The sequence below is a fragment of the Amblyomma americanum genome, chromosome 3, assembly GCF_052857255.1.
Source record: "Amblyomma americanum isolate KBUSLIRL-KWMA chromosome 3, ASM5285725v1, whole genome shotgun sequence".
NCBI lineage: Eukaryota > Metazoa > Arthropoda > Arachnida > Ixodida > Ixodidae > Amblyomma > Amblyomma americanum.
In genome coordinates this window covers 64,856,939-64,869,276 of record NC_135499.1, presented here as the reverse complement: position 1 = coordinate 64,869,276, position 12,338 = coordinate 64,856,939, and the positions used below count along the sequence as shown (strand labels likewise).

The 12,338-nt window shown below is 48.9% G+C and overlaps 1 protein-coding gene across 1 annotated transcript in view; it reads left to right on the top strand.

The window, feature by feature from the left end:
• The window catches only part of LOC144124629 (4'-phosphopantetheine phosphatase), a 207,347-nt gene that overhangs the window by 170,023 nt on the left and 24,986 nt on the right, over window positions 1–12,338 (top strand). Inside the window, exon 13 of the mRNA XM_077657428.1 lies at window positions 3,501–3,705. Within this exon, the coding sequence (XP_077513554.1) occupies window positions 3,501–3,705 (205 nt within the window). The remainder of the gene's footprint in view (window positions 1–3,500; window positions 3,706–12,338) is intronic.

The window sequence follows — 12,338 nt, the reverse complement described above, 5'->3', positions numbered from 1 at the left end:
TATCTATACCTTCCCAGCAGCAGGTATCTGCAGCATATCTATCAAAACTGTTTGCACAATCACTTTCCACAGGCACCATACCTAGTGATTGGAAGGTGGGGAAGGTTGTTCTGGTCTTCAAATCAGGTAACAAAGAATCACCCCTTAATTACCGCCCCATCTCTTTAACAAGTATGCCATGCAAAATCATGGAACATGTCATTTATTCTCACATAATGAACTTTCCTGATTCTGTTAAGTTTTTCATCCTGCTCAACATGGCTTCCAAAAGAACGTATCCTGCGATACACAATTGGCTATTTTCATTTATGACTTGCATGTGAACCTTAACTATAACCTTCAAACTGACGCAATATTCGTGGACTTTGCGAAAGCATTTGACAAAGTGCCTCACAAACGCTTGCTACTAAATCTTTCCTGGTTAAACCTTTATCCTAACATGTTACAGTGGATAAGCGAATTCCTGGCTAACAGCACCCAGTATGTTTACATTTATAATCAAGCCTCCAGTTCTCGTCCCTTAACATCAGGTGTCCCACAAGGATGTCCTTGGTTTGCTATTATTTTTAATATATATTAATGACCTATCAACGCATGTCTCTTGTAACGTCCATATCTTTGCCGATGACTGTGTCATCTATCGTACAATCAGTAATGCCTCTGATCAGTTTGTCCTCTAGAATGACTTAATCAGCGCACAGGACTGGTGCAACCAATGGCCCATGGAACTAAACCCCAATAAATGTAAACTCATGTCATTTAACCGAAAACGTAATCCTCTCCTCTTCTCGTATAAAATCTCGCACATCACGGTAGAATTAGCTCAGACTTATAAATACCTCGGCGTAACATTTTTTTCAATGATCTAACCTGGAATGTGCATGTCACTAGAGTGATATCATCTGCTAACAGAAGCCTTGGATTCTTAAAATGACATCTACGTCATGCGCCACAAAACTTAAAATTACTTGCCTACAAATCACTTGTCTGTTCTAAATTGGAATACGTCTGTGCTTTTTGGAGCCCTAACCAAAATTCTCTAACAAATTCCCTAGAATCAGTACAAAATCGAGCCACAAGATTCATATATTCGTGCTATTCATATAATGTCAGTATATCATAATTAAAAGCAGAGACAGGCTTAACATTCCTGGCTTGTAGACGTCGTATTACTAGTATGTGCTTGTTTCACAAATTTTATTACAGCTCACTTCGTCGTCCGCCTTACATCAATCCGCCGGCACGCATTTCCCCCCGCATTGGTCGTCCTCTTCAAGTTGCCCAGCCTCATACGCGTTCTACTACAATTGCATAGTCATTCTTTCTGTGCTCAGCCATGGACTGGAACAGCCTTCTACACGACATCACCGCAATCACCTGTCCATCAACATTTGTGAATTATTTAGCTACTATATTTAACTGCAAATAATTTACGTACCTTGCATGTTTTCTTTGTTTATTAAATCTGCTTTATACATGTAACCCACTCCTAATGTAATACACCCAATCCCAGGGGCCTTTAAGGTTATAAAGTGAAGTGAAGTTCATATGTAGAGGTGCCATTCAGTTTCTGAAGATGCAGTTTTGATACACTGAAGGACACAGGGCCAGGAGTTTCCAGTGCCCTCTTTATATATTCGTTGTGTGACTCCTTTATCAAGACTGCCTGTTGCAAACCCACAGTATGTTGAAGAACCAAGACTAAAAACGGTGCGAAAAACGGGACAAGATAGAGAGAAGCAACACACACAGCATCAGTGCTGTGTGTGTTGCTTCTCTCTAACTTGTCCCGTTTTTCGCACCATTTTCAGTCTTGAATCATGAACCAACTGCCCCAACAATTATCCCTTTTCCATGTTGAAGAAGTCTAGCTTAAATTATGATGAAGGGTATGGTGTGTGCAGAACGGGTAATGTGTGGGGCTTTAGAGTGGGAGACACCAAGGGTGGAAAACATTGGGTGGTGAGGTCAGGGAGTTTGCTGGGTAAAGAGGGCAGGCAGTGGGAGGTCACCATTTCTTTGTGTTGCCATGGCTGTGTGGAGAGAGAAGGAAAGGGTTGATTGCCGAAAAGGTGAACCCTGACTACTCCTTTCAAAGTGGCCCTGTGCATGTACAGTCGTGAGCAGTATGAGAGGGAACAAAGTTTGAGCATTCATTTATTAATTACTTTATAAACACGTATGGCAAACACAGTTTTTTTCTGTTTTCTTACTAGTTTTCCTCTTGGTGCAGTATATCCAAAGGTCATTCCCAGAGTTAGGAAAATAACTGTAAAATTCGCAATTTTGTGCAAAAAGTTTGTTCAATCTCATATTGCTCATGACTGTACCAGTCATTCAGGTCTCACGAAAGCCTCTGCTAACTTTGGAAATAGATCAAGTGAGTTGTGGACGCACTTTATGCATTTATACGTCACCCCAAGGTGTGACTTTGACAGCTGTAGCAACACAGCAAAGAGGACAACAGTTTGACTGGTGACTAGCTGAAGATTGATCCCCCATGCTCATTCACTGATCATGCCAGTCTCTCACATGGATGTGAACATAGCAGTGAAAAGTTGGGTGCTCTGGTGGTTGCTGAAAGTGACCACAGGGCAGGAACATGTACAGTGGTAATTCAGATGCCTGGCTTTTGCTCAAATGCATTAATTTATATGACTTTAGTGTCTCAAAAACTTAAAACAGCTTATAACCATTTGCACTCTGGCAGAATTTCACAGCCAGTGTATCATTTCCTGCTGTTACTTGCACGAGAAGAAAAAATTGCAATGAGCCATCTAAATAAAGTCTTCAAACACATAAGAGCCCTTCAGAGTGTGCCTGGTAGCCCGTTTTTCTGTTGCCTCCACAATAAACTTGAGAGTGGGGAAACTTGCATTCTGTGCCACCTAATGCCGCCAGTGTGATGTGCCCTCATTGGCTCCTCTTTCTAATATGACATGATCGGACTTCCTTGCCCTGTCGTGCATGCCCGATAGTAATTGCTAGCAAGGAGCACCTGCAAATACCAAGCAGTAGAGCCGAGCAGATTGTGTCAGTGTTGATTGTTATTTTGGCCTTAAAAGAACAAACAGAATTAATACTTTGGCCTAGGTGAAGTAGTTCATCCTTGATAATGCTAACTTGCATGAAAAGGACATGAACAGTAGAAGAACACATACAACATATACAGTGCGCACCGCACATGGTTTATGCATTCTCTTTTTTGTTCTGTACAATATGCCGCATGCATGCCATTATATATGCCCAGAAGACAGGTAAGAACAAGACGTGAATTAATGGGAAGGAAATAAACGGGATAGTTGAAACAAGAAGGAGGGGTTAGAAAAGCGTTAGAGGTTTGCATGCCATCCAGCTTGGTGCAAGTAAACATATCTTCTTCGTTTGTCCTTGTCATTGTCACAAGAAAGTATATCTAAAAAAATAAAACAGCCACTCATGTGGTTGAACAACGCTTTCCCTTGCTGCTCTGCGAACCATGTGCCTATTTGTCATCACAGCAAAAGCGGCTGGAGAATGAGGCTGCCCTGCGTCTGCTCCCTGCCCGCTTGTCACACCTGGACGCACTGAGTTGGCGGGAGCGACAAGAGGCCCTCGTCACGGGCCTGCTGGCCGGTAACGTCTTTGACTGGGGTGCCAAGGAGGTGGCCCTTCTGCTTGATGGCGGTGACTTCGGCTTCTCTGAGGCACGTGACCGCCTGCAGGGTAGGTCACACGGAAAGCAGTCATCTTGATTCCTTTAGTTGCGCATGCCACCAAATGTCGTAGAATCTGTTTGCTGGTGCTGTCTGGTGAAGGGATTGTTCTATAGTGCCTGTTTTTTAGCCCCCCAGTCACTGTACACCCTTTTCAGACAAACGGATATCCGTGGGAGATCCGCTGATCTCCGACATATCTCCCATAGGCATCCGACAGAGGTGCATATGTAACTGCTTTATTGATATCCCACTGACTTCCGATCTGGATATTCGAGGATATCTTCTACGGATCTAATGAGGCCATTGGCATGTCATGCCTTCTGTGCTTCCATGAAGCAGCCCTTGGGGACTGCAGCCAGTAATAAATCTGGCAGTTCCCATGGGCTTATATAAAAGACCCCAGAATACCCGAAATGGGGACATACGTCCACCGTATATGTCAGATGCATGCTTTTATAAAGCAACTAATGGCCGCAAATAAAATGTATCTGGTTTAGGGCAGTGTTATTAATGTTATTAAAGCTGCTTTCAGTCTTAAAGAGGAATTCTTCAAGCTGGTCATACTGGCACATGTTTCATGCAATAGGAAGGGTTACTGTGTGCAGGCAGTACCCTCATGGTTGAACTTGGTAGTCTAAGGAAGGATGTTGTTTTGAAAAAAAAAAAACACGAAGACAGTACTGTTACTGGGAGGCTAAGCAAATTTTTTAAGTGCGAGGTACTGTAAGCAAAAATGTTAATGAAAGACAATTTCAAGAGAACTTCATAGTTTTATCCCATAGTTCTCCAACCTTGCTGCCAGATTCCAGCGCAACTTTGTTTCATGATAAGAGGTAGACAAGTGTTTGCAATGCATATAGCACACAAAACAAAATCAAGTAAGCTAGTAATTCACAATGGCACAGTGCCAACCACAGCTTGCAGAGGGATGTTACCTTCAAGTTGCAAAGGTCTGAAAAAAAAATAAGGTGAAAAAATATAAGAGCAGGCAATTTTTTTCCAAAAATGATTATTTTTGCATTGCCTCACTAAGCAGTCAGCTGAAATTTGTTCAATAGGATCGAGCACCCGTGTCCCCTCATGAGTGTAGGATTTTGATGAAATTGCTGTGGCTGACAGCACAGAAATAAATTTTTCCTAAGAACTCTCATCCCACAAATTTTTATCCATCATTGTACAAGTACACTGCACTATAGCTAGATACCCTCCTCTGCACAGAGCAAAGAAAAAGGAATGGAAAGAAAGTTATCGATTATGTGAGAGGAGGAAACTTACCTGTGGGCTGCTGCTGTACACTAAAGGTACTATATAGCTGCTAGCATAGTCACATCCACACTGCATGGCCAAGGAAATAAAGTACGAGAGAGCAGCTTATACTGCACTTTGTCAACATAATGTTAAACGTCATGATGCAGCAAAATGTGGACTTTGTCGAAACTACTCTGCCCACAAGGTTCGCTGATGAATCATGCAGCAGGGCACTGACAGCATACTGCATGATCCACAGCTCCACGGGAGTAAGGAAGAGAGGGCTGCTCACAATCCACGTTCATGTAGCTCTATGGGTGCCATATATATGGTCCGGCTACCTGACTCAGCGTTGAGCCCTGTGGGCATGAACGTGTTTGAAAGCTGCACGAATGCACTGCATGATCCCACTGCACTCATTGTGCAGTGATAGGGAAATTGGTGAAGAATGTGTGACTGAAGTTTGCAAATCTAACAGAATACTTCAGCTTTCTTAAAAAATGCTACTACACAGGGCAAAGTACTGTGCAGTGGATGGTTGGAGACATCCATTTGGCAAGCCTAACACTGAAACAAGTCAAGCTGTACAGATAGACAAATTTTATGTTACATTTTAAGCCTTCCTGTACTTAGCATGAAATGGCATAATTCACTGAGTAGGCGGGCTACATCCACACTGCCAAGGCAATGGGAAATTAATCAGTTATAAATCACTGCAAAACACACACCGTCCTGATACTGTGCCTTTGGCGCTTTCTGTTTTATCACAGTTATGAACCTACGTACAATTGCCTCCAGATTCACACCATGCAACTACACTCCATCTCAACTTTTTTCTTAGTGTAGAGCAAGAGACAGGCACGACGCACTGGCTCCCAGAGCTTCATGGTTGGTAGGCTCGCGAGTGTGGGCAAATACGTTTGCAGCAGCTATTGCATTGTACTTGTGGCATCCACTACAGTGCAAATAAGTTGTGCAGTAGAGTATAATTGTGTTACAGTGCTTCACTCATCCCACAGCGACATCCTCAATATAATCTTCAAGCACAGTTACCTACTACGCAAGTGGTAACACCAGGCCGCCTCGGTCATCTGAAGCAACAAAGCGTCGGTGTCTCAGCAAGGGTTAAGGTGCAGTATGGCACCGCAGCTTTTTCACAAGAGCTTCAGGTGTGAAAGAAGGCCTTGGTTAGTGCATAGGTGACACATCACATTTATAGCACAGCCAAGTAACCACAGAACAAACAAACCGCACATTGTAGCAAAAATAAAGGTCGAAATTGAAGCACCACACGAGGAAAAAAACTCAACAATTGCGGCGGATGCCAGAACTGTTAACTGACAGGTTGTATTGGATAAACTTGTAGGCCTGTTCAGCTTGTCGCTCTGCTGCGGCCCCTGGTAGGAGTTCAGTTATCCCCACACTTATAGTTTGCTGTAGTTTCATGGAAGGCTGCATGCCTCGGTTACCGTGGTGGAATGCTGGAGGGGTGGAGAGGACGTTAATTAAGATTACTGGTGCCAGAAACTCACACAGTTAGTTTAATTCACATTATTTAATATCATCACCTTATTTGAGTGATCTTAATCAATTAATCTGAATATTAAACCAATTGCTGGTATAAATATGATTGATTGAATTTTGTCATTTGCAAAATAGAATATCTTTTCAATTTTTTGCCTGAGGAAAGACAAAATATCTGTCATGTCATAAATTCACATCCCTAGACGGATATTCACAGATACCCCTCAGACATCCGTCTGCATATATCTTACTGCCAGCTATCCGATAGCACAAGTGTTTTCACTCGCCGCGGTGGCTCAGTGCTTATGGCGCTCGGCTGCTGACTTGAAAGACGCGGGTTCGATCCTGGTTGTGGCGGTCGAATTTCGATGGAGGTAAAATTCTGGAGGTCCGTGTATTGTGCGATGTCAGTGCACATTGAAGAAGCCCAGGTGGTCGAACTTTCCAGAGCCCTCCACTACGGCGTTTCTCATAGCCTGACTTGCTTTGGGACGTTATACTCCCTTAAACCTAAACCAAACATGGGTTCTCAAACTGTGTTCTGCGGAGCACTGGGGTTCCGCGGCCACACTGGTTACATTGGCCTGTTCCCCATTTCCGATACACTTCTGGCGGGCCTAAGTAAAGCAGACAGAGTACCTAGTTTGTTAGAATTCATTTCAGAGCATTAGCTCTTCCTCAGTTTCGTGCTGTCGGTATCTGTGCCATCTGCAGCACAGACCTTGGCAGCATGCCAAGATGCTGAGCATTGGTAATGGCACCTTGTGTGCCGTGTTCATTAAAACTTCTTGTTAGGCTAGTTGGTAGTTCATCTTGATATTGCCAGGTGGCGTTCGTGGCGCTCGGAAAGAAGACGATGCTCGTGGTGCTCTCGTTTTGAAAGACGTTGAAGTTCGCCGTCTCGCCAACTGAAGGACGTGCTGCCGAGCCCTGCCTTCTAACAGGTCCTCTCTTGTCACCAACACCGTGACAAATCTGGTGGAGGTCGGATCGATCTCATGTCCCGTACCCCAACCGTTAGTCGGAGCTCCAGTCCAATTCCCGTCACGACGCCTGTTCACCGTACTCGCCGCCGGATTCGAGGCTTACCCCCCGAGCCTGTTCCATCCGGTATGTCCACGGAGCAACCTGCCTTGAGCATCCCAATGCCTGGGGCGTCGACACCCTACTTCACGCTCCAGAACCCCCGCATCCCGAAGTCCTTCCACGGCGACATCTTTGAAGACGTGGAAGACTGGTTGCAGCACTACGAGCGCGTTGCCGCATTCAACCAGTGGGATGACGCCGCCCAGCTTCGGAACGTCTACTTTAGCCTGGAGGACGGCGCTCGGATTTGGTTCGAGAACCGCGAAGATCAGCTGGTCTCTTGGAGTGAGTTCCGGCGTCGGCTCCTAGACACATACGGCAGCTCGGATCGTCGCGAACGGGCAGAACGCGCTCTGCAATCTCGCGTTCAGCTGCCCAATGAAAATGTTGCAGCGTATGTCGAGGACATGACGCGCCTTTTCAGACGCGCGGACCCTGCAATGCCCGAGGACAAAAAACTGCGCCATCTCATGCGTGGCGTCAAGGAGCAACTTTTTGCCGGCCTTGTCCGCAGCCCTCCGAAGACTGTCGCCGAGTTCCTCACTGAGTCTTCCATGATCGAGAGGGTTCTTCAGCAAAGAGCATCCGCGTACGATCGACCCGTATCCGCCGCCTCCGTTTCCAGCGAGTTACCGTTCCACGGCACCGATGCCTCCCGGATACGCGATCTCATACGGTCGATTGTGCACGAAGAAATCCGGCAGCTGTACGGGGCCCCTACCACAGCTCAAAGCTCCATGGCGACCTTTGTCCGCGAGGAAGTGCAGCAAGTGCTCCGGCCGTCCTTACCTACCGGTGAGGCTCGTCCATCCCCTCCTCCTTTCGCGCCTGACCGTCGTCTCACCTACGCCGAAGCCCTGCAGTCCCCTGCTCCAGCACCGGCGTCCTTCGTTCCGGCTCCTGCTGAAGTGCCGGGGCCGCCTGCACCCGTGCTGCAGTACGTGGAAGCTCCCCGACCGTCCGCGCGCAAAGCCGACGTGTGGCGCACATCCGACAGACGCCCCCTATGCTTTCACTGCGGGGAACCAGGTCACCTGTATCGGCACTGCCCCTACCGCCGTCTGGGCCTCGAAGGGTTTCCCCCCGATTCTCCTCGACCCCGCTATGGCGAACGACCCAGGGCCGTCGCGGATTTTCTTGAAGACCAACGTTGGCAACAGTCTCGTCGCCAGCGGGCTCGATCCCCATCGCCCGGGAGTCGTCCTTCACCTTCTACCGCGAGTTTTTCCCGGGCGGCGCAAGGCCGGTCGCCCAGCCCACGGCGGGAAAACTGCAACCAGCGACCTTAGGGGGTGGGCTCGCTGGACGTCGTTCTGAGGGGGACCCCCCATCGCCGCGGGCACGACATGCCGACGCCTCGCGGGTTCCGAAGTCCGCGGTCACCATTCACTCCGACACAGCGATACTCCCTCGACATAACGACGCTTCGACGGTTCCGAGGTCCGCAGTACCCGTTCGCTTCGACACATCGACACTGACACATGACGGCGCCTCACCGATTCAGACGCCCGCATTCTCCGATACTTCCGACGCACTGACCCCATTAGAAAGCACACGCCACGCCGACGAACTACCGGTGGCACAGCCTGAAGACGGTGACGCCATCGCCGAAACCAACCTGTCATTACTGTTGACGCAAGGCGTGTGCGTGGCCCGCAGTCTGATCCATCTTCACAGTGGCCAGTCACAGGTACTTGCTACCAATTTTTCGCACGAGCATCGGCATCTTTTTCGCGGCACTTCCGTAGCCTTTATCGAACGCATCTCCGATGTTTCCGAGTGCTTCTCCTCAGAACCAGTGCAGCCTCCTTTTCCCCTCGAGAGCCTCGATGTCAACTCCGCGCTGTCAACCAGCCAACGGGAGCAGCTGTGTGCACTATTGCTCGAATTCAGACAGTGTTTCGCCTCCTCGTCGAAAGTGCGTCAAACTACCATAGCCAAGCACCACATCGTGACGTACGATGACGTACACCCGATCCGTCAACACCCCTATCGGGTATCGTCTACAGAGCGCGAAGTCATTAAGTCCCAAGTTAAGGAGATGCTCGAAGATGACGTTATTCAGCCTTCCAACAGCCCATGGTCCTCGCCGGTCGTCCTCGTTAAAAAGAAAGACGGCACCCTCCGTTTCTGCGTCGATTACCGGAAGCTGAATGCAGTCACGAAGAAGGACGTTTACCCATTGCCACGTATTGACGACTCTCTCGACCGCCTTCGGCGCGCTCGTTATTTTTCGTCCATCGACCTAAAAAGTGGCTACTGGCAAATTGAGGTCGATGAGCGGGATCGTGAGAAGACGGCCTTTGTCACTCCCGACGGCCTTTATGAATTTAAAGTTCTACCTTTCGGTCTTTGTTCTGTGCCTGCCACATTTCAGCGGATGATGGACACTGTCCTTTCTGGTCTTAAATGGCAGTGTTGCCTAGTCTATCTCGACGACGTGGTGGTTTTCGCCGAATCATTTAGTCAACACCTTGATCGCCTGCGGACGGTCCTCGAAGCCCTTCGTTCAGCTAACCTGACATTGAAGCCCCAAAAATGCCACTTCGGTTACCAGGAGCTGAAATTTCTCGGCCATGTCGTCAGCGCCGCCGGCGTGAAGCCCGACCCCGACAAGCTAGCCGCGGTTGCGGAATTTCCACTGCCACGTGACAAGAAAGCTGTTCGGCGCTTCCTAGGGCTCTGCAGTTACTATCGGCGTTTTATCGAAAATTTCGCTGACCTCGCAGAACCGCTGACTCGCCTCACCCGTGACACCACACCTTTTGTTTGGTCCCACGAGCAAGAAATGGCTTTCGCCGAGCTCCGCCTGCGACTTCAAACGCCGCCCGTTCTTGCCCATTTTGATGAGCGAGGTGACACTGAGATACACACCGACGCCAGCAACATCGGCCTCGGCGCGGTTCTCGTGCAACGCCATGCCAGGATGGCGTTGAACGAGTCATCGCTTATGCAAGCCGCGCTCTGTCACGCGCAGAGATGAACTATTCGACGACAGAAAAAGAATGCCTCGCCATTATTTGGGCTGCTGCGAAATTTCGCCCCTATCTTTATGGACGCCCTTTCAAAGTGGTCACTGACCACCACTCCTTGTGTTGGTTGACCAACCTGCGTGACCCGTCTGGACGCCTGGCGCGATGGAGCCTTCGCCTGCAGGAGTTTGACCTCAGCATTGTTTATAAGTCCGGACATAAGCATGAAGACGCCGACACCCTCTCTCGTGCGCCTGTCGAACTCGCAACCCCCGACACGGACGACGACATCAGTTTCCTTGGGGCTATCAATTCTTCTGATTTCTCAACCCAACAACGCGCCGATCCAGTGCTACGACCCCTCATCGATTATTTGGAAGGCCAGCCAGCCACCGTTCCTAAATGTTTTTCTCGACACCTGTCGTCGTTTTCCCTGCAACGAGGCGTGCTCTATAAGAAGAACCCTGGTTCCAGTTCGCGCGCATATCTCCTCGTCGTGCCAACAACACTTCAGGAGGAAATACTTTCTGCGTGCCATGACGAACCAACCTCTGGCCATTTAGGATACTCTCGCACGCTTTCCAGAATCCGCCAGCTGTTCTACTGGCCCAAACTCGCCACTGTTGTCAAACGCTATGTGCAGAGCTGTCGGCAATGTCAGCGCCGTAAGGCCCCGACCGCCAAGCCTCCGGGACTCCTCCAACCTATTGCACCACCACGCGCCCCATTCGATCAGGTCGGCATTGACCTTCTCGGTCCGTTCCCTTTGTCCTCGGGTGGCAACCGGTACATCATCATTGCCACAGACTACCTCACTCGATACGCCGAGGCCAAAGCCTTACCCCGTGGCACAGCGTCCGAGGTTGCGGATTTCTTCGTGCATCAGATCGTACTTCGGCACGGCGCCCCGACCTACGTCATTACCGACCGAGGAACCTCATTTACTTCCCAGATGATGGCCGAAATTTTTCAGCTAAGCGGGACGACCCACCGGAAAACTACTGCTTACCACCCGCAGGCAAATGGGCTGACAGAGCGGCTTAATAAGACTATGGCGGACATGCTGGCGATGTACGTCGATGCACAACACAGGAATTGGGATACGATCATACCGTACGTGACATTCGCCTACAACACAGCAGTTCAAGAGACGACCCGTTTCACACCGTTCCGCCTCCTCTACGGCAGGGAGGTTCAGACGATGCTCGACGCAATGCTCCCTTGCGCAACCGATGACCATCTTTCTGCTGACGCTGAGGAGTTTACCCACGAAGCCGAGCAGGCTCGTCAGCTAGCCCGTATTCACATCACCCAGCAACAAGACAAAGACTCGCGGCGATACAACCTCCGGCACAGACAAGTCTCCTACCATCCCGGCGACCAGGTTTGGGTATGGATACCTGTTCGACGACGCGGCTTGTCCGAAAAACTCATTTGCCGCTATTTCGGTCCCTACAAAGTCTTGCGGCGCGTCAGTGACGTTAATTACGAGGTAGAACCGGACGCTGAACTTTCCCAGCAGAGAACCCGTCGAAAGCCCCGTCCAGAGATCGTCCATGTTTTGCGCCTGAAGCCGTATTTGGCACGGTGACCCACCCAGAATCTTCGTGCCTCTCTTGTGTGATTAATTGTGCTTGTGTGTGCTTGTGTGTGTGCTTGTGTTCGCGCGCTCTTCTGCGCGTGTTTTTTTTTTTTTTTTAAGAGGGGAGGAATGCCAGGTGGCGTTCGTGGCGCTCGGAAAGAAGACGACGCTCGTGGTGCTCTCGTTTTGAAAGACGTTGAAGTTCGCCGTCTCGCCAACTGAAGGACG